The sequence below is a fragment of the Cricetulus griseus genome (assembly GCF_003668045.3).
Source record: "Cricetulus griseus strain 17A/GY chromosome 1 unlocalized genomic scaffold, alternate assembly CriGri-PICRH-1.0 chr1_1, whole genome shotgun sequence".
Taxonomy (NCBI): Eukaryota; Metazoa; Chordata; class Mammalia; order Rodentia; family Cricetidae; genus Cricetulus; species Cricetulus griseus.
In genome coordinates, this window is record NW_023276807.1 from 16,673,608 (window position 1) to 16,700,622 (window position 27,015).

The 27,015-nt window shown below is 40.6% G+C and overlaps 1 protein-coding gene across 9 annotated transcripts in view; it reads left to right on the plus strand.

The window, feature by feature from the left end:
* The window catches only part of Phf3 (PHD finger protein 3), a 71,023-nt gene extending 56,040 nt beyond the window's left edge, over nucleotides 1-14,983 (plus strand). For all 9 annotated transcript variants that reach the window (XM_027392825.2, XM_027392828.2, XM_027392827.2 and 6 more), the window contains 7 exons: nucleotides 2,229-2,360; nucleotides 3,370-3,505; nucleotides 4,574-4,769; nucleotides 5,665-5,812; nucleotides 8,225-8,314; nucleotides 11,018-11,213; nucleotides 11,429-14,983. In XM_027392825.2, the coding sequence (XP_027248626.1) occupies nucleotides 2,229-2,360; nucleotides 3,370-3,505; nucleotides 4,574-4,769; nucleotides 5,665-5,812; nucleotides 8,225-8,314; nucleotides 11,018-11,213; nucleotides 11,429-13,503 (2,973 nt within the window). In that variant the 3' untranslated portion in view covers nucleotides 13,504-14,983. The remainder of the gene's footprint in view (nucleotides 1-2,228; nucleotides 2,361-3,369; nucleotides 3,506-4,573; nucleotides 4,770-5,664; nucleotides 5,813-8,224; nucleotides 8,315-11,017; nucleotides 11,214-11,428) is intronic.
* Nucleotides 14,984-27,015: the final 12,032 nt, after the last annotated feature.

A 27,015-nucleotide genomic window follows, 5' to 3' on the forward strand; every position in this document is an offset into this window, starting at 1 on the left:
AGCTCTGGGTCCTAGAAAACTGGAGTTACAAACAGTTATGAGCCTGCCTCCATGTAGGTTCTAGGAACTGAACACAGGTCTTCTGAAAGAACAAGTGCCCTTAACAACTGAGCCCTCCAGCCTGTTTCTTAAATTCTTTTTTTTTTTTTTTTAAGACTTATTTTTATGCATAGTGTTCTGCCTGCATGCATGCCAGAAGAGGGCACCAAATCTCATTACGGATGGTTGTGAGGCACCATGTGGTTGTTGGGAATTGAACTCAGAACTTTGGAAGAGCTGCTGAGCCATCTCTCCAGTCCTGTTTCTTCAATTCTTACATATTACATCCTACTTTTTATCTTCATCTCTGCAGAGCACTTTTTTTTCCCCCATTTTTGCTGGTCATCAGATTATAGAATTAATTTATGTTTTATTACTTGCAAATTACAGCAATTGGAAAATAAGCGTTAATCAATCTGTGCTCTGTGTAACCAGTTTGAATACATTATGAACATTAAAATTTTAATGAATCAGATGATTTAGTTCTAAAACTTGGTACAGGTTTAGAATCCTTTATTAAGTGTCATGGGCATGAAATTTCTGAAGAAAGTCAAGAATTTTTAGAACTAATTTTTTGAGAGTATATAAATTGAATAGCCATGTGTAAATATGCATAGAAATATTGTTGTGTTTATGTGTTAATGTCTTAGATTGAACTGGAATGTTGTAATATGAGTACGTTACCACATTTTAAAAATAAAAATTTCTCAAAGTCACAGGTGCCAAGAATTTTCAGTTGCAATTAAAACTTGCAGTGCCTTTAAAGTCAGTCTGTATAAAGATTAACTAAAAAGTTCTTTTATTTTTTTATTCTTTTGAGGAAAGATCTCACTGTGTAGTCCAGGCTGGCCTTGGACTTGTAGTGTTGTTCGTGTCCGTCCGTCCGTCATCGTCGTCGTCCCCGATTTCTCCCCCCCCCCCCCCCCCCCCCCCCGCACTCTCTGAGTGCTAAGTTATATGCCCATCTGCACCACCATGCCTAGCAAGATTGACTTAGAGATAGCAGATATTGCTATATTGCCCAATATTCGCTACCTGTTTTAGGAAGTAATGATTATATATGATTTGTATTGCCCTGCCTAACTTACCTGATTCTTTTGCCCATGATGCTTGCTTGCATCTTAGGCATTAATCCCTTTGTTCTGTGTCAGAGGTGGTCTAAAAGCCAAGAGGCCATCATGTAATGTTTCATATCTATTTTTACATATTGTTTTGCTTTAATCTTACATAATTTTGCATCTTCATTTTGAAAATAGTGTTAACATCATCTTTCTCTCCATACCCCAAATATACACTTGCCAAACTTAAGTTTTAAAATTGGCTGCCAGTGTCATTTTGTATGGAGACCATATTTTTCTTTTCCTAGACATTCTGCTTGATCTTTTAAAATGTTATTGTATTTGCTATAATTGTGTGTATGATAATGGGGAGAGGCAGTATGCCATGGCACATTCATTTGAACATCAGAAGACAAGTTTGTGAGCACATCACTCCACCTGTCTTTCCATGAGTTCTAGGGATCAAGCTCAGGTTTGCAGGTTTATGTGGTAAGAACCTTTGCCTGCTGAGCAGTCTCACCAGCCTTCCCTGACCTTTTTAATGGATATTTTACAACTAACAAGGGATGAATGGACAGACCTTTTCAGTCCTTACTCCTACTTGCTCTGTTTGACACCCCCCCCCCACACACACACACATTATCTTGTATTCTTCTTGTACTTGCTAGCTATCATATGTAGTTGCTGAGTTTCTTTATGGTAGCTGTTAATTACTAGTGTTAATAAGCAATCCAGGAGACAATAGTAGGGGAATGCCAGTTGATTTTTTAATCATTTAATAAGCTGGTATTGGAGGGATATACAAGACCATCAAATGAAGAATATGAGTTAAGTTAGTTCTTGGTTCATTTTGGCACTTACAACAGATTTGTAAGCAGATTTCAAGTATAAACGCTGTGTTTCCCTACTGTGAACATTGCCTTTGTGTTGTCTCCTTACAGAATGTTAATGTGAGCCTCATGGCAAGGCATAGAGTTGAATTCTTAAGACTTGTCAACACTTGGCAGAGTTTATTTGTATTTTTATGAGAGAAAAGCTATAACGTAATTATGTGTAACAATTTATTAGTTAAGTAAGTCCTCATTAATTAAAGCACATACTTTAAGTATTTCTTAAAATGTTTTCTGTTAGACCATAGAGATGATTGAGAAAGAGCAAAGAGAAGTGGAAAGACGACCAATCACAAAAATAACTCACAAAGGTGAAATAGAAATTGAGAGTGATGCCCCAATGAAAGAACAGGAAGCAACCATGGAGATGCAGGTAAAGAACAGATGTGTCCTGCTCTGTAGCCTAGAGCGTGAAGCAGGAGAAAAGTTTTCATCGTGTTCTTAAAGCAGATAATTATTTTTAAATTGTCTGTTTTATTTATTCATTTTTAAAAGATTTGTTTATTATGTATATAGTGTTCTACCTGCATGTATGCCTGCAGGCCGGAAGAGGGCACCAGATGTCGTTACAGATGGTTGTGAGCTGCCATGTGGTTGCTGGGAATTGAACTCAGGACTTCTGGAAAACCAGCTAGTGTTCTTAACCACTGAGCCATCTCTCTAGCCCCTGTAATCTGTGTGTTTTCAAGTTGACTGTTTTACTGGATTGATTGTGTCTCAGTGTGCAGATAAATGTCTGCATTATAGGCTCCTTTTAAAGACTTGTGAGAATCCTGAGGGTATTTGATACAATAATCCTTGGTGCTTTGTAAATAGTGTAATTTGAGAGGGATTGCAACTTTTCTTTAGCTAGATTATGATTTGTTTTCTCTTGTGTAATAGAAAAAATGAGAAATAAGTAGATCAAGGTGGAGACAGTCTATTTCAAGTTTTCTTTGTTTTCAGATACCAATAAAAAGTAATTTGAAGATTCATTAAAAGTTCATTAAAAGCTTTGATGAGTTGTTTTGATTTTTTGCTCTGAGTAATAAATGCTAATTGTGATTTTCACTTATTTGTTTGTTTATTGGTTTTGTGGGGGTTTTGTTTGTTTGTTTTTTGGAGACAGGGTTTCTCTGTATAATAGCCTTGGCTATTCCAGAACTCACTTTGTAGACCAGGCTGGCCTGGAACTCACAGAGACCTGCCTATCATTGCCTCCCAGATGGTGAGATTAACAGCATGTGCCACCAAGCCTGGCTGTTATTTTTCCTTAAAGAAAGTAAAAACTTTATGAATATAATGACTTCATTTTGAAAAATATGTTTATGAAACAAGTTGATTTTAAAAATTGATGGTAGATTTTATTGCCTAAAACTTATTTTTATTCTCACTTTTGTTAGGAACCTTCAGCCAATAAGTCCTTGGAGAAGACAGAAGGATCTGAGAAACAAAAAGAAGAGGTTGACTCCACATCTAAAGATACTACTAGCCAACACAGACAGCATCTTTTTGATCTGAACTGCAAAATATGCATAGGTGGGGAGTTTTCCTTGCTCCGGTTATGCTTATTGTTTAAGGGTATTTCTGTACTAGTTTTTGTAATTTGCGGACATTTTATTTTCCCAGTTTGGATGGTGCAGTACCTACCCGATCCTGTTTTATGGGATTAGATCATTTTACATATGCAAAAGTGGGCACAGCCATGCTTTTCCATGTGCATAGGAATGTAAATTTAACAGTAGCATGTGGGGAACATTTATTAAATAAAGACTACTAGGCTTGCCTGTTTTCAGAATGTTTGAGTTTTTTTATTTGTTTGTTTTTCCTTTTGGATGTTATAGTCCCAAATTAGTGTCATTTTCTAAACTTTACAGTGTTCATGTTTAGTAACTTAACAGTACACTATGCACTTAAAGTTACGAACAGGTAGGACACAAATTTGTTTTACTGGTTTGAACTCTTTAGTATTTTTAGGTAAAAATTCATCAGAGAATCATGTGTTTAGTTTAGGTTCCTAGGTTTGTGTTATACGTTTGTATTTTAGTTTATTAACTCCCCCCCCCTTTTTTTTTTTTTTTTTTTTGGTTTTCAGACAGGGTTTCCTTGAGTAACAGCCCTGGCATCCCAGGTTGGCCTTAAACTCAGATCCACCTGCCTCTGTTTCTCCAATGCTGGGATTAAAGGCCTATGCCACTATGCCTGGTTAGTTAGTTAACTTTCCTGATTTTTCACATTCACAAGTGAGTATAAAACCCATCAACTCCTCATTTACTTGTGATATTTTTTATTTAAACATTAGTAATGGTTATAAAATGGTCAAAGAGAGTGTTAAGTTAGTAAGAGTAGAACCGTGCACAGTGTCCTAGAAATTGCATTTCAGTTAACTTAGGTCTCTGTGGAAGAGGGAATTGTTCTCTGTGGAACAGTTCCTGGTTGGTTCTTGGAATTGGTGTAACAGCTTGCTGTGAGAAAACATTACAGGTGTATATTACTCCAGGAAATTTTTACTCAACAATTGGACCAGAGAAACTTTAGAAAGTAAAAATGAATGAAAATTTTAAAATTGCAGGTTAACAAGCTTGTTTTGGTGTCTTCTGGCTTCAGGTCGAATGGCACCACCTGTAGATGATCTTTCTCCAAAAAATGTGAAAGTTGTTGTGGGAGGAGCTCGTAAACATTCAGACAACGAAGCAGAAAGTATAGCAGATGCATTGTCTTCAACTACAAATATTCTGGCTTCTGAATTCTTTGAGGAGGAGAAACAAGAATCTCCCAAATCAACATTCTCTCCTGCGCCACGGTAGCTTTCTTGCATAGTTCTGTAACCATTGCTTGTTTATATTTACAATTATGCAAACACAAAAAAGATTTTTTTTAGGGACTTTTGAGAAAGTAACTATGTATACCCTGCCAATTGAGATAAATGAATAGGACTCTGAAAGTAACTTATTATTTTGGATGGATTTTAGAGTTAAGATTTGAGAGTACAAAGTAATTACTTTCAAACTATGATTATGGGCTGGGGAGGTGGCTCAGCATTTAAGAGCACTGGCTACTCATAACCATCTGTAACTCTAGTTCCAAGGATCGTCAGCCTTCAGCCTCCATGGACAGGCACATGGTATACAAACATGCAGGCAAAACCCCATATACATAAAAACAGTAAATCTTTATTAACCAAACCAGAAACAAACAATTTAAATATGCTGGTCCCAAGAATTAGGGAATATAGACAGCCCTTGCCATATGCTTTAGGTCTTTGGACCTCAGTCTACTTTTGAACTAGCCCAGAAGAATGACTTTGTAAATCATGACTTTGTAGTTGTGATTGCAAATTTATAAATTTAAAATGTAGACTTTTTAATTGATGGATTGCATTTATTTTTATTGACCTTTATTGCTACTTATTTTTGCTTTTTAGTCTTAGTCTTCTTGACATAAAATGCTTTTAATGACTATATAGAAAATGGACTCATGGGTATTTTAGTGCATTTATTTGTGTGTGTGTGCGCGCGCGCGCGTGTGCGCACTACAACACTCATGGGGAGGTTATAAGAACTTTGTTTTGTTGATTCTGTTTCTACCTTTATGTGGGTTCAAGGGATTGAACTTAGGTCCTGAGGATTGGTGGCAAGTATCTTTACCCAGTGAGCCATCTGGCTGGCCTTGTTGCTAACTTTAGTATCCTTTTCTAGTCCAGAGATGCCTGGAACTGTTGAAGTTGAGTCTACCTTCCTGGCTCGATTGAACTTCATCTGGAAAGGTTTTATCAATATGCCATCTGTGGCAAAGTTTGTTACCAAAGCCTACCCTGTGTCTGGATCTCCTGAGTATTTGACAGAGGTACTGTGAACTTCTCTGCCTTTCCTTGCTTGAGTTCATGTGTTTATGAAGGCAGTAGGCAGGGAAACATACAGTTAATAATAATTTTTAAAGATTTTCTAAAAATCCAGTTATTAATGATCCATAAAACAGTTCAGTTAATAAAATTGTTAGTTTACAATGAATTCGAAGACTAGTAGAAAACTACTCTGAAAGTTTTAAACTTAGATACCATACTTTTTCTAAAATATACTTCACTGAGACAGAAAAACCAATGTGTTTCCATGATTATCCAAGTTTGTTTTTTTTTTTTTCAGTGGCTCATTAAACAAATCAAAATACTTGTTCCAGCCTTCTAAACAATTTTATTTAAATTACAAACAATCTTATTTTACATATCAATCCCCATTCCCTCTCCCTCCCATCCTCCCATGCCTCCCACCAACCTTCCATCCCATCCCCTTTCTGCTCCCCAGAGAGAGTGAGGCCTTCCATGGGGGAATCATCAAAGTTTGTCACCCACGTTTGTTTTTAAGTAGAGATTTACATAAAAGACTGCCATGTTTATGGCAAAGTTAGCCCATCAAAAAGGTGTCTAATTGTTAAAGAAATGGAATTCCTATACTGTTTATATTTCAGGACCATAGTACCTGCCTGTCTCTGCCACTGTTTAGACTGGAAAGTAAAGCTTACATCTAATTGGCAGTCTCAGGAGATCACTGACCAATCACTGCAGTGGTACCTGTTGTTGGTTGTATATCCAAAGGAAGAAAATGTTAAATAATAGAAAATAAACAGCAGTAGCATAATGCTTTAATTAGTAACCAAGTGTGACATTTAAACAGCTACATCAAAGGAGACAAAAACCAGTGTACATGTTTTATATACATTAATTTTGGTGGTTTGTTATATTAGCTTTTTCATTTATTCTTAGTCTTCTGATCATAAAAACAAAAGTTATTTAAATAACTTTTCAACAAACTAAATCATATGACCATTCTCTGTAATGGTAAGGTGAGCTTTCTCTTGATTAGGCTGAAACTTTCCTGAGTCTGTCTCCCTCTTCCTACTCCTTGTGGTCCTAGGTACCCTCCCAGGGCCCTATGTGCATGGCAAGCCTTCAGCTGCCCACTTACAGCCACAGCCCTTTACATTGTCATTGTTTTTAGTTACTACACAATGCTATTGTTATACAATTTACTTGGCTAATAATATTTTAGGAATATGAATTTTGTTAGAGAAATTAAATGGGCCAGTAATGGTGTTTTGGGAGAAAATATAAGTCTTGAGAATTTTTAGTTTTTCTTTAGATAATTTTGAAGGTAATGAAAAATTAGGTCCTGGACTCCAGACACTTTTAACTTTGAATAAAGTTATTTTTTTCAGCACCACAGTTTCTGTGTGATTACTTTCTGGAACTCCATCTCTGCTTTGTAGTTATTTAGCTTTTTTGGGCCTAAAATCTCAAAATATTGAAAGCAACTCATGAGTTAAATAAACTTAAATCTGCTTTTATGGTTTTCCTTGGTCTTCAGAGAAAAAAGGAATATGCTGAATAAAGTTTTAAATGTCTGATTAATTATATATATATCAATGTACTTATAGTATGGACGTGTGTGTGTACTTATGCCTTTTAAAATGTTTTGCATTGTTACAGAGTTTTCTCTTTGCAAATATACTTTGTTATTACAGTGCATAAAATCAGAACTTGAGCTATTCGTAATTAAGAATGCCTCAAAAAAAAAAGTTTTAAGAAAAGCACCAAACATAGTAGTGCACACCGTTAGTTCCAGCACTCAGAAGGCAGAGTCAGAAGGATGTCTGAGTTCCAGTCCTGCCTGCTCTACAGAGTGAGTTCCAGGGCATCCTGAGCTACATAGTGAGACCTTGTTTCAAAAAACAAAACAAAAGACTCTCCCTGCCCACTACCACACACAATCATTGAAGAGAAGAGGGCCTGCCTCTGAGTGTCCAGGAATGTGCTGCTCTTCTTGAATTGCTTTGTGCTGTGTTGGCCACTGGTTCTTTTTTTTGTGCTTGTCTATTCTGACCTGGCCTCAAATATTTTAACCACAGGTATTTTTCTTAGTGTTGAGATGTATTTACGTTTGTATTACCCTCCTTAGTAAACTGCACTTTCAGTATTATTTATTTGAAGTTGGCATTTGAGGTAAGCTCAGTTGCTGTCTCTCTCATGTGTTTTGTTTTCTGTTGCAGTTTGTTGACTCTTTGTGTTCTGGAGACTGATTGAACCCTGAGTCTTATACATGCTAAGCACATGTCCTACCACCATGTTCTTAACCCTATTTACTTGTTTTGATTATCATTCAAATTATTCTCAAAGCTAAATATGTATGAGTCATGGATATTGTAATGAAGAAACTCTATACTTGTTGATTTTTTTTTTTTTTTTTTTTTTTTTTTTTGCCGTAGGATCTACCAGATAGTATTCAAGTAGGTGGCAGGATATCACCTCAGACAGTTTGGGATTACGTGGAAAAAATAAAAGCATCAGGAACCAAGGTGAGTAAACTCTTTAACAATGCCACTATGTGAAATGTTTACAGAATCAAACTACTTAGAGTCTTATATAAGGATCCAGTGTTTCTCGGGGGAAGGGAACTAACACACATTTGAAATGTATATAATCTATCTTACAAAATGGAGGTAAAGCGCTGGGAAGTGATTGACAGCTCAGTTGATAAAGTGACTGCTATGCAAGTGTGAAGACCTGTGTTTGATTTCCAGCACACGTAACAATCTAGGGTGTGGAGGTGCACATTTATCTCAGCCCTGGAGAGACAGTGCTGTGGACTTTAAACGCTTGGCCTAATTAGAGCCCAGGTCCCAGCCAGAGAATGTTTCTTAGAACAATATGACAGCTGCTTAGAAATGACACTTTGGGTGACCTATGGACTACACACATGAGTATACAAACTGAAGTAAAAAGCCATTTGCTGAAAGCAGTGCAACATTCCCTCTCATTGTCTGCCTTCTGGTGTATGTCCTCCATAGCACTGTCAGCACTGTGGAAGGAAGTGTGTTAGAGTAAGTGCTGAGATTGGCCTTGTCGGGTCATAGCTGATACTCTGCGCTCTGAGTCCAGTGGTTCAGGTACTGCAGTAGCCGTCCTCCATCACAGTTAGGATGCTGTGAGGCTCAGGGCTCTGGTCTTGTTGGGTTGCTTGGGAACCAGGCTGCTTCTGTCACTTTATTGTTTCCAAGAGGGCTCACCTTCATCAGGCAAAAATGTTTAAAGCTCACTTAGCAGCAGCTGATAAGTGAGGGCTGTTTGTCAAGTTGTTCTTAAAGGAAACCCCTGAAATTAGTCATCACTTAATTTTCTTTAATTAGCAAGAACATAGTCAAACAGCTGTAGGTAACTGCAAAGGTAACTGGCAAATGTGGTTTCTACATGTGCCAGCCAGAAGTTAGGGTTCATTAGTAACAGGAAGAGGAGACTATAAACTGGGAGATAATCAATAGCCTTCGTCATGCTTATGCTTCTCTTCTTCCATGTCCTCTATAGAATTTCTGTAGTTTCTTAAATTCATAGGGAATGGTACTGCACAGGAATAATTTAAATCATTTCTTTGTAGAAGTTTAGAATGGTCCAAAATGGAGAGTCTTAAACCCTAAAGGATTCCCCTCCCCCATAAAGATTTTTAAATTAAAATGATAATGGTGTTTGAGCAGTTAAAAGGTTACTAAGCTTGGGAGGTAGAGACAGACAGATCTCTTGAGGGAAACCTGGTCTACAAAGCAAAACAAAACAATTATTACATTGTTTGCTGTTACTTTCATATATATGTATGGGTGTGTGTGTGTGTGTGTGTGTATTATTGGCCATATAGTGTGCCTTCAGATTGAACTGATTTAAACGCAAGAATAGTTAACTTATATGTAATGTGATATTACTGAGACATTTTGGATAGCCCTTATCCAAAATGCTCATGATCTGAAATGCTTCAGATCTTGAACTTTTCTGAATTTTGGAATGTTAACATATGCATAAGATGATACCTTAGGAATGGAGATTCAAGCATAAATGTGAAATGCATTTATGGGTTACATAAACTTTATAAACATAGACTGAAGGTAATTTCATGCCATATTTTTAGGGTACCTGTGTTTTGATTGCATTTTTTTACATGAGGACAGGTGTGGAATTGTCACTATCTTTTTATTTACAATAAAACCAAGAACCCCAGAGACAGGCAACAGAATTCTTGAGTTAGCCAGTCACCTTAAAAACTTATAATCTGCTGTCTCTGAAAACCAAAACAAACAAGCAAACAAACAATAAAACAACTTACGATCTCTTGTGTATTTGTTTTTGGAGTCTTGTCAAAACCAAGTCCCCTTTCCTATTTCCAAGTGTAGTACGAATAATTAAAAACACAGAGACAGATACTGGGTTCAAGCTGAAGATCAGAAGAGCAAAGCATCCAATCACTAGAGAGTTCTTACCTCTCTACCCAGGCTGGGGCAGTCCTGTTCTCAGTGTGCCTGAACACTGAATGCCACATGAGTCCCTGAGTTCTAGTGCTGGGATTAAAGGTGTACACCACCACTGCCTGGCCTCTATGGCTATGGCTAGCCTTGTATTCTGATATTCTGTCAAGCTTTATTAGATCATAAACCAAATATCACCACAATTGTGCAGATACCAAAAGACCTGGGTTTTAGCATTGCCTTTGCCACTGATATTTTGTGGGACCTTGAATAATTTCATTATATTCAGATGCCTTGGGCCTTTCCTTCTCACTTCCTCCCCTGCACCCCAACCTTATCCATACTAGGCAAATGTTCTTCTGATGAGCTATTTTCACAGACCATTTTCATTATGAGACAGCATCTCCTAAATTGCCCAGACTCAGTTTGAACTCACTGTATAGCCCAGACAGGCATTAAACTTGTGATCTTTTTGCCTTTATGTGTCCCAAGTGGCTGGAAGTACAGATGTATATATGCCACTATCCCTGGCGCGTGTCAGTTTGTTATGGAAAGCCTTCAAATAGTACAGAATCCTCAATGAACCAGGAACCTGTATTTTCTTAGATGTTGTTTCCTTTTAGTATTCTGGTTTCTGTTAAAGGTGGGAACTGCTATTTGATAACTATCATAAACTCAAAATTAGATTAGTACTAAGATTACTAAGCTGTATTTAAAGTCAAGCTACATTGTAGGTCACTGTTTTAATCAATTGTTTACTTTCTTGAATAGGAAATCTGTGTGGTTCGCTTCACACCAGTAACTGAAGAAGATCAAATTTCTTACACTTTGCTGTTTGCATACTTCAGTAGCAGAAAGCGTTATGGCGTAGCTGCTAACAACATGAAGCAGGTTAAAGATATGTACCTTATTCCTTTGGGTGCTGCAGATAAAATTCCACATCCTCTTGTGCCTTTTGATGGACCTGGTAGGTATATGTTTTGGTAATAGAGTAAGATTGAAATAAAGTGGGGAGGGGTCAGTCCAGAGTGGAAAGAATGGCTGCTTTCTGTCTTAGGATCCAGACCATTAGAGATGGCATGACCAGGCTAGCCACCATTCAATAGCTTGAAATGGACTGCTGGTAAAATGCACCCTTTTATGAAATGATTGAAAATGACTGTTGATGTTTATTTTCTCCAGGACTCGAGCTGCACAGACCTAATTTGTTGTTGGGCCTCATCATTCGTCAGAAGCTAAAGCGGCCGCATAGTGCTAGTGCCGGTCCTAGTCACACAACTGAGACTCCTGAGACTGCCCCAGTAGCCTTGCCACCTGACAAAAAAGGTAAAATGGAGTCATCTATGGAGGAAACAGCGGAGGAAGAGAATGACTTTTTCAATTCCTTTACAACTGTATTGCACAAGCAGAGAAATAAGCCTCTGCAATCTCTTCAGGAAGACCTGCCCACAACAGCTGAACCTCTGATGGAAGTCAGTAGGCAGGAGCCACCAAAACCCTTACGGTTCCTTCCCGGGGTCCTCATAGGCTGGGAAAACCAACCTTCTACTCTGGAATTAGCAAATAAGCCTCTTCCTGTGGATGATATACTCCAAAGCCTTTTGGGCACCACTGGTCAAGTATTTGAGCAGGCTCAGCCTGTTGGAGAACAAAGCACTCTTAAAGAAATTCCTTTTATAAGTGATCAGACCAGCCCTAAATTAGAGAAAATAGATAAAGTGGAGGTAACTGAAGGTGAAGCCAAGGAGATAAAAGTTAAAGTTGATAATTCTTCAGAATCTACAGGTAAAAATTCAGGAGTAGAAGAGACTTCATTGGTGGGATCCTCTTCCATTTCTCCAGGGCCTTTGACGAGTCTTAGTCTGAGAGGGAAACCACCAGATGTTTCTACAGAAGCATTCTTAACAAATTTATCAAAACAAGAGGAAACTGTGGAAAACAAAGAGAGAACATTAAAAAGACAGCTGCTCCAAGAGCAAGAGAGTACTTTGCAAGATAATCGGACTTCCAATAATTCTCCATGCAGGCCTAGTACAGGAAAGGGGAACATAGATGGGAGTGCGGGTTGCAGTGAAAGTCTTATTGCTAACACAAGATCCCCACAGTTTATCAATCTGAAAAGGGATCCTAGGCAAGCAGCAGGACGAAGTCAGCAGACAACCTCAGAAAGCAAAGAAGCAGAGAGCTGCCGAAATGGAGACAAGAATGCTCTGCCTGGTCCATCACACAGCAAAGAGCCCTTAGCGGAGCCAGTCAGTGGGGAGGGAAAGCTGTCTTCTGTAGAGAAGAACTCATGTGTAGAGCAGAATGATGATTCTGAGGCTGCACAAAATCCATCTTCGGTAGAAAACTTAAATTCTTCACAGACAGAACAAGCCAATCCTTTACAGGAGGATATTTTAACACAAAATATTGAAACTGTCAACCCATTTAGAAGAGGGTCAGCTACAGCATCATCTCATTTTGAAGCTGGAAGTACATGCCAATCAGAATTTCCTTCTAAGAGCATCAACTTTACTTCTAGGAGTACCAGCCCCAGAGCAAGTGCTAGCTTTTCATCTATGAGGCCACAGCAGCCCAGTGTCCAGCATCTCAAGTCCAGCCCTCCTGGATTCCCATTTCCAGCACCTCCAAACTTCCCTCCCCAAAGTGTGTTTGGATTTCCACCACATTTGCCACCTCCATTACTTCCCCCTCCAGGCTTTGGGTTTCCTCAAAATCCCATGGTTCCTTGGCCACCTGTTCATCTCCCAGGCCAACCACAACGTATGATGGGGCCCCTTTCACAAGCATCAAGGTATATGGGCCCACAAAATTTTTATCAGGTCAAAGACATTCGGAGACCAGAAAGGCGCCATAGTGACCCCTGGGGTAGGCAAGACCAACAACAACTAGACAGGCCATTTAATAGGGGTAAAGGAGACCGTCAGAGATTCTACAGTGATTCACATCACTTGAAAAGGGAGCGTCATGACAAGGAATGGGAGCAAGAATCCGAAAGGCACAGACACAGAGACAGAAGCCAAGATAGGGACAGGAAAAGCAAAGAGGAAGGACACAAAGAGAGGGCACGGGTATCACATAGTGATGGAACAACAGATGGGAAAGCAGGCAGAGAGAGTAAGAATGCAGACAAGAAACCAGACCATGAAAAGGAAAAGGAACGCGAGAAGAATAAGCATAGAGAAGGGGACAAGGACAGAGAGAGGTACCGCAAAGACAGGGACCACACTGACAGAGCCAAAAGCAAAAGGTGAAATTTGCAGGCTGCTTCAACGTCACGTTTAAAAAACTGTTACATGTTGTGTATCTTTTTAAGATTGCCTGGTAGGACTGTGCCACCTTTTAAATCTCCACTGTTGGTGGCTTGCAGAGCAGGAAACTGCTGGAGCAGAGTGCTCTGTCAGCACCAGTGGCCACCATCCCTTCACACCACTGTCCTACTTACAGGAATTTAATATTTTTAAAAGTTTTACAATGCTGTATATTCAAAGATTGTTTTATTAATATGCAATAAAGGCTTAGAAATTTAGTTTTATTCCTTAATTAGTAAATATGGTTAACTATGGAATATATTTACTGCCTCTAGTGAATGTCCTTTATATAATGACTAATTTGAAAGTAATCTGTGCTCTGTACATTTGTTTTCAATTGCACTGTTTCTAAAGAAAATGTAGAGGAGCAACAAAAAAGCCAAGCGAGTTCATAATCAGACCATACTAGTCAGTTTTTGACCGTGAATCAGAAGTCCAAGGAGTCCACTTACCGCTTTAATCTGCACACATTGATGGCATTTCTTACCATGTACTGCAGTTTGGGGTAGGCCATATTCCTCTCCTTCCTGGCTCTTCAGAAACTTGAATACTTAAGCTTGTACATGATCTTGTGTTTTGCTATCCTTTTTACTGTAAAATGTAAATATTTTAAGGGATATTTTGATTCTAAATATGATAAAAGAATTTCTCACCTACTTTGTGTGTGTGATTTGAAATTCAGTAGTAAAAGAGGTTCTTCAAAGCTTCTTTTTCCTTGAGACATTATTCTTTTACTCAACAAGGATATGTAGACATTACCTAAGACAGGAATAGCTGTTTTTAATCTTAGATGTGCCACTTCTAAAGAGGCTAGTGTTTAGAACTGCCAGCAGGGAGCTTCACAGTTCCCCACTCAGTTGCTATTATGATTCTGAACACTTATATATGATTAAACTTTGTTATACAGACTCAGTAATCATTGTAAAACTGCAGAACTTTTAAGTGAAATGTATTTTGATTTTTTTTGTAAAATGGTTTGTTTGTAGGGCAACTGTAAAATTGAATATGCCAGTTTGACTTGAAATAGAAAATCCATGAGATTGTTGTTCTTTCAGATCTAAACTTTACACCCTGAGATATATCCTCTGCTGATGTTTAAAACATAAAGCGGTAGCTGCCAGATGATGCTAACACTTGAGACCCAATCAAGACCAATCAGGGTTCTTACGTTCTTGTACCCATGAAGAAGAATGCCAGTAACTCCACAAAATTAAGAAAATTTCTCCTAATGGAGCGTTATGAGGTTTTTGAAACGGAATTAACCTTGCTATTCTCACTAGAGAAAATAGCAGTCAAACATTTTGTCTGAATTGCAAGGATTGCAATATACTTCTTTCATCTTTGCCTCTGAAGTCTATCATCATTATGAAAGTTCTATAATGAAGGCTTTTCATTTAAATAAAGTATTTTTAACTTTGGTCTACTTTTATTTTGGAAGTTAACTTGCTAGGGAAAAGAAAGTCTTTTACACAAGACCAATCCTAAGGGCAATCATTGTTTACGTGATGGTGAAGAAATGGGTTACTTATTCCACGTGTCAGGAAATCTGCTTTTACTGATGTATGTGGTTTGTGGGTTCACCTGACACCTGACTTGTTTTCTAAGGTACAAGTAAAAGTCATGGGCTTTTGAATGGAAAAAGATGCCAGGTCTTGTATTGAACATTTGCGACTGGTGACCTTTGTCCAACCTTGATAGGTGAATGATTGACACAGAGCTTAAGAATCAGGAGCCTGGGGAATTGCCCAAGGTTAGACTGCTGCAGTCAGAGTTGGAGTTCCAGTTAAGCTTTGCTTTCCTCCACAGTTTCATGTGTTCAGTAGTTGCCCTCTGAAAATTGAGAATGAGAGGGAAGCAAAGTTATTTATAGCCCTTCTATTCATTCCATCAGCATTCTTGATGGCCTAACTGGAATAGGAATAGCATAGGAAGGCAATTATATCCCAACATGTCTGTTGATACTGATCAGCTAGTGTATGTTAACCACATCTATACTCTAGCACTCATCCGTTCTTGCTCTGATGAGGCTACGGCAGCTCATGCAGTTCTACAGATGGAAATGTAATACATATCTAAGAGGGAGGTAGCCACAGGGGGTGCTCCTTTTGGGGAGTCTAGATGTATTAGAGTTCTCTAGAGGAACAGAACATAAAGGATATTCTATATTTCATCAGAATAGTTTATAAACTGTGATCCAACCAAAGCAGTTGTTGAGTCAGCAAGATTAGACAGTTGGTCTTCAGTAGATGTCAGAATTGCCAGAGAAGGAGGCTCTAGTGGCTAATGAAGGAATGGACTTTGCGTCGAGAGCAAGCAAAGGGAGCTATAAACGGCTGCCAACAGAGTGTGGCACAGATTAAAGATATTCCCATCTCAAAAGATCTAGAATAAAAGTTTGTCTTCCCACTTCAAATTAGTTAAGAAAATATCCACCATAGGTGTGCCCAGCCAGTTTAATTCCAGATGTAGTCAAGCTGACAAGAATAGCCATCACATTAGAGTATCCCCTTCCTTAACCTTTTCTAGCTTCAAGATCCACTTTTTTTTTTCTAGCTCCTAGTCAGTTCCCCTTATTTAAAGGCAGAGAAGAGGCCCAGTTTTATGTTCCCATCTCCGACCTTCTCTTCTGGTACCCTTATAGTTAAAGGTGTGTGTGGTTTCATTTGCCCACCCAAATATTCCAAGACAGCCTTCCTCTCTGAAAGCCAGCTGAATAGGTGTCATCTGTGACCACCTTTCTCTGCTGTGCAACCTAACGTTTACAGGTTTTGCAAGGACTAAGATGTGGATAGCTGTCTTTGAGGTTGGGGAACCATTCTAGCTAGGCTTACAAATTGTAAAGTAGTTGTTGAATGGTTAGCCTGGAAATACAGAATAAGGTCACTGTTAAATACCAACAGTATAGAAGAAAATGGAGTGATGTTGAATTCTTGTAAGCTATCTTTGTTTCATGCTTTCAAAGCACACACTCAGGTTCTGTTTAACATCACATGGTAGCAAAGGCAGAAATGTTCATAGTTTGTTACTATGAAGTGTACAGAGTTTTAAAGTGAAAGTGCTTTTACCATGCTATTTACTGGGCCATTTCTAGGAAGCATTAAGTTTTTCAGTGTTTGTAGTGTACCTGTTCTGCAGACATTCACATGGTACTTGGAATTCATTATTGAGTGTCTGTGAAAGCTCCCAAGCTGGCAGAGCTTGCCACATGGTGGGAGACAGTGGCCATTGAGTGTGAGACTGCAGCAGCTATGGGGAGCTTGTTGAGATCACCAAAGCTTAGTGATGAACTTCACTTTTTTTCTTTTCCCAATGCTGTGAATTGAACCTAGGGCCTTGTCCGTGCTATATCTCTAGCACTCTTTAGTCATTATTTTAGTGATAGTTCATTTGTTAATATAGCATTCGTGTGAGACAGCAGCTCAGTTGTTAGTATTTTGTTTTGTTTTTCTAACCTAATATGAACAGACCTGGAGTTCAATTGTCAGTAGCATATAAACCAGACAAAGATTGTAGGCCAGGTAGGCTACATGAGACTCTGTCTCACATGCTTAAAAATGGAATGGAAGTAGCAGCCTCCACACTATGTCATTGGTTTTGTAAAACTATTTTTTCTTCAAAATTTCCATACAATATATTTCATATCCATCCACCTCCCTCCTAACTCCTCCTTAGCTCCTCTAGCATCCACGTCCCCAAAGCAGAGTGACTCTCAGGTTCATCAGACATTTATAGTTAATCCTTCTCTGCTAAGGGTGGAGCCATCTATGCTGGAATTTTGGCTGGTTTGGTTTTGTGCAGGTAATCACAGCTGCTGGGCGTAGATGAGTGCATCAGCCATGCCATGCCCTGAATTCAGTATTTCATTCTTCTCCCCATTCGCCAGATCCTCCTTCCCACCCCTGTTTCTGCAATGTTCTTTTAACCTTGAGAGCAACACAAGCCCATGAGTATAAACATTATTGAAAAGACAGGTTGACAGTGTGGCTGCTTAATAAAACTTGAGCTTCCTAGGGCCAGCAACCTTTCTTGGCTTTTGATTAGGTTTACAGTGCCAGGCATGTATTCCTTTGTTTAGAGTAAGTTTATATCTAGCTAGAATGTGGTTGGTTTCCCTCATACTACCATGCTTTTCTGAGCCAGTGAGAATATCTTGCTAGGGGGTTCAATATGGTACCATGTAAATTCCAGTGCAGGTTCAACCATGGATACCTTTTCTTGTCCAGCAGCTTGCATAGCACCATCTGACACTATATAAGCTAGCTAGCAGGGAGAAAGTTTCCTGGACAGTTGAAGTCGGTTTCTCTGTTCTGCATCTAAAGGTGTCTTCAATATGGGGTCTTGCCATCTTGTTTTCTTAATCTCCCAAATTTTATTTTTTTACAAAAGAAAAACGACACTGTGTGAAATACATCTTGAGCTAGATATGGTGGCACATGCCTATAATTCCAGGACTTGGTGGTTAAATGTAGGATTTCTTTCAGTTTGACATCAGCCTGTTTTGCATAGTGAATTCTGTGCCAACTTGTTCTACATAATGAGATCTGTCTCAAAAGAAAAAGGGGTGGGGGAATCTGTGGTCACAAGACTGTTTAGGAAGGGGAGGGTTCTTGATGCCCTGAAAAGATCCAGTGACTCCTTGGTGACCTTCCAGCACCCTGGGAAGTGTTACTTCAAAGAAAGGGCATGCTGCGCTGGGGAAGAGCATGCATTCTAACTTGGAAGTGCAGTTTTCTTGAACCTTAGAAAGCTTCCACAGAACAGATTTAGTAACTTCAGGAAATGTGTTTAGGTTTGGGTCCCAGCTGCCAAAAGTGCCTACACGCACCCTTTGCTGTGCTAGGACCCAAGGTCTGGTGCTCTACTCCTGAGCCAACTCCCCAATTCTTGAAAAACTTCATATCTCAGTATCTCAAGTTCTTCAAAATGACCAGACCACAGCTTTTCAGCAAACAATGGACTTGATTTGAGTGGTTTCCATTGAAAAACATTTGGTAAATTTGCAGACATCCTGCAATTTCACTATGTGTTACAGTCCATTGGAGCAAGTTGTGCCTCATAGAGTGAGTGGTTCCATTTTGAGTACTTTCAAGAAAATCTAAAATGTCCTCTTTGGACTATAATGATTAAAATGCCAGGAGCCAAAGAAACAAAACAAAATACAGCAATAATAAAATTACTGAAACTCTAGTATTAAAGTGCTGTCCCATACAGGCTGCAGTCTAGACTCAGCATGTGTTCACTTTTCCTTTCTGGGTCATTTATTCTCCATTTGCTTGGTTCACAATGACATACTTTTTATTTTAAATTTTACAAGCTGCTTCTTACCATGACCTCCCTGTGACCTAGTTTACCCATCAGTGCTTTAGGTCAGTGACAGGTTGTCACCAGCATTCGGTTGTACACACACACACACACACACACACACACACACACACACACACACACACACGGGGGGGGGGTGTTATAATGGGAGGGAGGAAAAGAGATGAACTCAGCACTCATTAGAAAGGTTTTGAAAAACATAGTCAGCTGTGACTTCTCTAGCATGTGGTTCAATCCCTGGGAACAAAACCAAGGGCAGGAGCCTCTCAGTTTAGTGCTAGGTCCTCTGCGTATGCTTTACGGTTGTGTAGCTTGGTGTTCTTATGGGACTCCCAAAAATGGGACTGGGGGGTGTCTGTGACCCTTGCCTGCGCTTGGGACACTTTTCCTCCTACCAACTTGCCACATCCAGCTGTGGTATGAGGGTTTGTTTCCAGTCTTACTGTATCTTGCCAGGCCATTTGGCAGATATTCCTGAGAAAACTCTCTCTGTCTCCATCTCTCTCAGGAAAGAGAGGAGGAGTTGATTTGAGGGAGAGGTGAGGTGGGAGGGTGGACTGGGAGGAGTGGCGGAGGGAATCTTTGATTGGGATGTTATATATGAGAGAAGAATAAAAGTTAAAAAAAAGTTCTTAAAGTTAAGTGTATAAAAATAAGTAAATGTCTAACACAAAACCAAACAACCAAACAAAACACTGCTTCTGTTTGGTAATAGCAGTGGGTATTCCTGTTTGTGGTGAAGTCCAAGCTGAACTTGAACTTGCGATGTAGCTGGAGTTGACCATGACTCCTGATTCTCCTGCTTCTACCTCCTCAGCACTTCACTTCCTCTCCTGGCTATTTCTTTGTTTTTTTGAGACAGCCTTACCATATACCCCCAAAATGGACCGCCTTCTTCTGCTAAGATTATAATCAAGAATCCTAGCATGAGAGCTCCACCTTATGCTGCTAAGTCCATGGCTGAGCTTCCTCCCACAGACTAGGAGGGTTTTCAATTTTGTCCCCAGAAACTCAGTGGAGTCACTCTTCCATCCATCCAATTCTTGAAGCCCCAAACAAGTGTTGTCCATCATTTCTTTCACACTACCCCAATCCCTAGAACAAAGTGGATCTTTAATAAAGAAGGTTTATTAAGCATTTCATCTCATTGTAAACATTCTCAACTCCAGCACTAGTTTCCTGCCACTTTAGGTAAATTTGCTGTCACATCTACTAAATCTATTGCAAAGTCCCATCCACAGTTTCCCCTTCCCATTTAATTTTCTAATCTAAGCTAAAACTATTGTGATCTTTTCCAATGAAAGCCTGATCCTTAGGCTGCCATTTAACGGCTTGACATTGAGGTAGATACCTAAACTCTTGACGTTGTAAAGGCTCTTTAGGTTCCTGGCTCCACTCTTTCCATCCTTTCCTGTTGTGCCCAAAGCTGGACCCCAAAAACCACCAAAAGACCAGACCCGATGCAAAAGCAAAGAGTCATTTTGTTTGCTAGTTAACTGGAGTCTTCCATCTGACCAACACAGCAAGTGGAGTAGGAGGGCCCTCAAGAAGCAGTGGGGCAGGGCATACATTGGGGGTAGATCAAGGGTGATATCTGGGGGTCTGCTAGTGGCATTGTAACAGTCTCAGAACTGGCACAATTCCAGGATGGGGGAACCTGTCCTGAGTTGATTGGTCAGCTGCAGCTGCAGAAAGGTTGCTATGCCTGGAGGCCATCCGGGGAGAGTTGCTACATCCTGCGTTCCACTATTATCAGTAAAGCATAGCCAAAGCCCACCAGCTAACTTCTGATTGGTTCCTTATCACATGGAGGGTATCTGGCAGTTTCTTCACAGTAATTAGGTTGGGCAAGGTTGGGGGGAGCTCATCACATCCTGCTGTGTCAGGGGCCTATATCTTGCTGGGTCTTTTCTGCAGCCTGCAATGGCTGCCAAAGTGGGGCGAAGGGGGGGGGCTGGGGCTGGGGCTGGGGCTGGGTCCTTCATACTAGGGTGTGCTCTCAGAATCCCTCCACTCTCTTTCCTCCAAACACCCAATTTAGAGTTTCATCTTGCTGAGTGAGAGCATTTTCTTGGATTGAATCATCACCTTGTTTCAGGTAGGGAATTCAAGCTTGTCCTTTAGCTCCCATACCAAAGGCCAGCTCCACAGAAAGGGGTTTTTAGAATTCCCAGAGTTAATTTGTACCTTCCCTAACCTGTTTTACTATCCCCAGAGTTTCCTCCTTCACAATACTATTATAATTATATAATCACACATGGAAAAAGTCTGAGTCAGTATGACCTAGCATGAGGAATTCATGGGAAGATTAAGACAACTTTACATGTGTGGGAGAGAATGAAGGTCTTCAATATAAGAGGGAGTACATTTTATTTGATACAGAGAATCACACAGAAACCTGTTCTTGATGTTCCCCCCTAACAATCCCCACTTTTCTACTCCAGGAGTCTTTGACACTGGGCTAAGCTTTTCACAGTTCATCCTCCTGAGTGCTGTACTTCCTACACTCTTCCAAAATTTCCTTTATTTATTCTATCTCAGAAGCTCTACAGAGACCTTTCTGGGATGGGTGGGTGATTTGGCAATTTTACAGTTGCATGCCTGTCACACAGAGATCACTTCCCATTTTTCTCACAGTAGATATTTAGAGGTTTTTTTTTGAGATTCTAATTTGTGATGTATAAGATATTATTGAATTAAGAGCCATATGTCTCATTATTGAATTAGGAGCTACTTCCTCTCCTGCTTGTGAGCTTTGCAAGTGTAACAGGGCCACAGACCATAGCATAACTATTATGGAAGTACCATCTATGCTGTAAAACTCAAGACATAGTACCACCTGCTAAAACAAAAACAAAAACCTACTCCATCAAAGTCTATTGTTCTGGGGAAGTCTCTAAATGGACTAGCCTTGCTTTTTGGCTTCTGTAGTTCTGCTTCTGGCTAACTGTTTTTGTTAGCTGAAGTATGTCAACCCAGGACATAGTTTTGCACTTAAAAGCTCCCCATGAGAAAGGCTCATAATAAAGACTTTCTACTGGCTTAAACCTATGTCCCAGCAGTTTACTCTGGTCGATACCCTACAACAGTAAGAACAGGCAGGGGCTATGCCTGACTTGTACCAGTGGCTCATCCTTAGGACCTAACAGTACCTGGCATGTAAGTAGATGCTCAGTAAATAATTGATAAAGAAGCATCTTTTTTCTTTTTTTTTTTTTAATGTGGGAGAAGTAAGCTCCCATACAGTAACAGCTGTATTAGAACTTTGGCATTCAAATAGAAAGCTCTGGTGACAAGGGCCCTTAGAATTAACCCAGTAAAACATTTAAACATGACAGTACAGAGTGATAGTCTCCCAAATCCCAGAAGGCATTGGAACAGGTTAACAGATGTTACTGCTGGTCTTGAAATGGACAAAACAGCAGCGTGGCTGAAATTGGGTCCCAGGCTAGCATTGTACCACTTGCTTCTGTCTCTCTGGGAACAAAGAGTCTCTACACAGGGATTATTAATCCAGTAGTTCACAGGCAGTTGGTCCATTAGCTATGAAATAATGGACAGACTCCTCTTATCTTATGACAACTGCTAAAATTAGGTTCACATGTGTTACTTTTCGAGGAAACTGGTGATGGTTGTCCTATTACTTGACTGCCACCACGGAAGGTACTCACACTATACCCATTGAATCCAAAAGACGCCATAGAAAATAATTGAGGCCACTTCACAGAGCAAACCACCTGGAATCTGTGAGTGAACTCCAACACCAGTCTGTACCTGATCTCAGACAAGATGAAAACATTTCCCTGAAACACAAGTTTATTGATCCCACAGGAAACAGCAGGATAAGAAAACTCATAGTTGAAGCTCAGCACCCTGGTTACAGGGCAGTTGTCCCCCAGGTGTATGTCATCAATTCTCATTTCTGTGTCATTATCAAATGGCCTCCTTTTTATTCTTACTATCAGCCAATTATCAGAACACACTGAAGTCACTGATGGGGTCCATGAAGAGTAAATGACTGCCTTCAGGTACTAGCTCAAGTCCAGAAGCATTACAAAACAACAGGCCAAGGAGGATGAACCCGCCTGACCTGGCTGAAAGTTACATTATGTCGAACTACAAAGAGCAGCAGCCTCAGAGAACCAACCAACAGGAAACAGACATCCTTGACAGTCTATAAACCAATGACTACACTCAGCTGTCAGCAGTTACCCTCTACTTAGATGGGGCGGAGGCCAAGAAGTTTCTTTATAGGGTTGTGCCTTGAGATAGTTCAGATTATTTCTCCATTATTAATTTCTTTTTGCTGGAAAGCAAGAGTCTTTTTCCTATAATGATATTGAAAACCAACAACAGCCTCCCCCCCATTTTCCCTAGCCTTCCTAACTCAGAGTTTGAGAGAGTCCCATGTCTTCCTGGCTGGCATTACACTTGTTATGTACCCCAGGAGGATCTTGAACATCACCTGGTCCTTCTCCCACCTCCCCAGTGCTGGAACTACAGACATGCACCACTGTTCCTAGCTTTTGTATCTCTATTTCTAACTTGAACGGTGTGATAACTATAGGGAAAGAGAAGCAGCATATTCAGTTTAGGGCTCTATAAAAAAAATAGAAATTATAGACTGGATTATTTCAAAGCTTAGACCACAGGAACAATGAAACACAGTTGCTAACAAGTACAGCAGTACCCATGTAGGGGAATGCTCCCCAATTTCTGTTTTCCATGATGATGGACAAAGTTTCTTTTTTAGTTGTGGTGTAGACAGTCCCTGTAGAATACAATCTTACCATTGCAGCTGGAAACCGCTCCCCAGCCCACAGGCAGAAGAAATGGCAAGGAGAATAAGTTCTTTCATTTCAGCTCTGCATTATTTTTTGGACTTCTGAAGAACTGACCAAATACAGTGTTCACTTTATTGTTGTAGAAGCTAAAGCTGTTCTTTGTTTGTTTGTTTTGTTTTCTCAAGACAGGGTTTCTCTGTGTAACAACCCTGGCTACCCTGGGACTCACTTTGTAGACCAGGCTGGCCTCAAACTCACAGAGATCCACCTGCCTCTGCCTCCTGAGTGCCAGGATTAAAGGCGTGTACCACCACTGCCTGGCCTAAAACTGTTCTAAGTGTATTTGCACACAGAAAATAATCTATCGGGATACCAGTGGCGAGAAAGCTCAGCAGGTAAAGGTGATGGCCTCCAGAGCCTGAGGATCTGGGTTTGACCCCTGGAGCCCAAATGAAGGTGGAGAGAACTAACTCCACAAAGTTGTTCTCCAACCTAAACATGTATGTTGTTACACACACACACACACACACACACACACACACACACACACACACACACACGCACACACACACTTTTTAAAAAAATCCACTAGTTCTAATAAATTTGTTGGTCCTTTTTCTTTTCTTTTAATTGATTAAAGCCAACCAATACACCACCAATGACTGTTTAATGGAAAATGTCAAAATTTAGGTAAGTGTGTGCTGTGAAATTTAAAATTATGTAGGGTAAAAGTAAAAATAACTCAAGGATGAAGAAAAAGGAAAAGGAGAGAAATAAGGCTAAAAAAGAATAGAAAATAAGGGAAAATGGCAAGATAAGAACATTTGATTGATAAAGAAAAAACACAAAAAACAAAAAAGAAAAAAAAACAAATAATATTTAATAAATGAAAATAGAGAACGAAAACAAACATTTTTCTTTTAAAAAAGCAAGAGAAACGGAAAAGAATGAGTTCTATAAAAATTGAGGGTTGGGGGAGAGCACTTGGCTCAGCTTTTCCTTAGGCACCCTTTGGTAGAATTCAGTCTGCTGCTGAGCCCTAATAAGTCAGGCATTAGATACCCACCTGAGCCACACTTAACTCTGTTCCCTGAAAGCCCCAAGTTCTCTCATGCTCCTAGTTCTGGTCCATACCCACCTGAGGTGGCTAATGCTCTAACTAGGGGGGCTGTCTTCTAAGTGTTTTGAAAGTAGGGGGAGCCACTGCAGCCTACAGATCTGTCTGAGATGACCAGTCTCTATACTTTCAAAACCTGCTTAGCACTGAACATCTTGAGGTAAGGATGAGGCCATGTAAGTCTTGTACTTTGCTCAAATTTCAAAGTTCTCAGTCCTCTGGTGGACAGGTGGCTTTAAAGGTTGGTTGGGCCCCTGTGACCTCAGGCCCATGGCTATCAGACTCCACAGTTATCCTCTGTTGTTAGAACTGACTGTGTGTGTGTGTGTGTGTGTGTGTGTGTGTGTGTGTGTGTGTGTGTGTGTGTGTTACAGGGATTTACTGGCTCTGGTCTGAGTAGTCCAGCAATGACTGTCTACTGGTGGAAAGACCAAGAATCTAGTAGCTGTTCAGTCTACAGAACTGGCTGTTTCAGGATTCCCAGTCTGATGACAGATTCCAAGAGAATTCCTAGAGAGGGACTCATCTTCTGTTCTATGTTCAATGCTAAAGAAGTAGGTTCCAATACCAACATAGGAGTGCCTCTGGTTAGATGAGCTTGCCAGCAAGAGTGAGAACACACACACCTGTGGTGAGGGGTGGGGCCATTTTTCAGGAGTACAGAGGTAGGGGCAGCTCTCCTGCTGCAGTATCCAGCAAGGGACAGAGCCACTATCCCAAGGTCACTGAAGGGTAGGGCTGCCTCAGGACAACATGGTTCCAATGACCCTTTGTGTTAAAATGGCCACAGACATCATCACAAACCCCAGCGGCAGTAGGACTACAGGCCCGGCCACAGCCTATAGCAGCAGCTCAGGACTGGATCAGTATAGCCCTGGTGGCAGCATGACCCTCAGGCACCATCAATGTCTCAGGTGGCTGACCAGACACTGGGCATCTGCAGAGTCCTTGGTGATAATAGAAGCCATGGACACCACCCCATACCTGGGCCACTGCAGGGTCACAGGCCCACACATGGCTCCAAGCAATGGCCTGGGTATGGATGCCTCCCTAGCCCTAGGTGATGGCACTGACCACCCAGATCAGTATGGCCCAGGCAGGAGCATGGTCCTTGGACACCAACATGGTCTTAGATGACTGACCAGACCCCGGGCATCTGCATGGCTCTTGGTGGTAGCAGGAGCTATGAACATCAACTTTGACGCTGGCCACTACAAGGCCATCGAGTGAGACACGACCCTGGCCCAGATGACACCATGGTTCTTGGCTACCCTCATAGCCACATGTTGCAGCCTAGACCTGGGACATTTGTGTGATTTTGGTAATGACATGGGCCATGGATATCAATACAAACACCAGCTGTGCTAGGACCATGGGTCCAGACAAGGTCTTAGGCAGCAACCTGAGTCCAAATGTCACCACAGTCCTAGGTGGCAACACAGGTCACTTGGATCAGCATGGCCCCTTGGACACCAACATAGCCTCAGTTGGCAGCCCAGACCCCTGGCATTGACACAGTCTTCTAAGGTCTCAGATACTATGAAATTCAACTCAGACTCTGGCTGCGGCTGGGTCATGGACCCACACATGACCCTCAGCAGCATGTTGATGATACCATGGTCCCAGTGCTGATGATACCATGGTCCCAGGTGACATCCTTGGCCACACAAATCAGCTTGGTCCTGGTGTCAGCACAGCCCTTGAACACCATCATGGTCATAGGTTGCAGCCTAGACCCTGGACATCTGTGTAGCACTTGGTGGCATCTACAGGTCAGGGACATCAACTCAGGTACATTTTTGGCTCAATTTAGAGTAGAATCCCCATTGGGATTAATCAGTTCATCTGAATACTTAGTTTATATGGGCTCTCATCATGTTGCCCGATGTTTTATTCCTGACTACAACAACAATTAGGTTTTTGATTCATTTTGATGGGCTATATCTCTTTCCTGGCTGGCCTGGAACCATAGCTGGTTGTAGATCAGGTTGGTCTGGAAATCATAGAGATCTGCTTGCTTCTGTCTCTGAAGTTGTTGGGATTAAAGGCATGCACTCTGTGTCCAGCTAGTTTTTTAACACTCCATCTTAGGTGTGCTTTTTGTTTTTGACACCAAGGTTCTGCTATTATTGTGGCCAGAGAGTCATTCAGAAATTCAAAAAGTCATGTATGCACTTAGGTGATAGAGAGTTAACCACCTCCCCCCCCCCCACCCCCCACCCCCCATGCCCG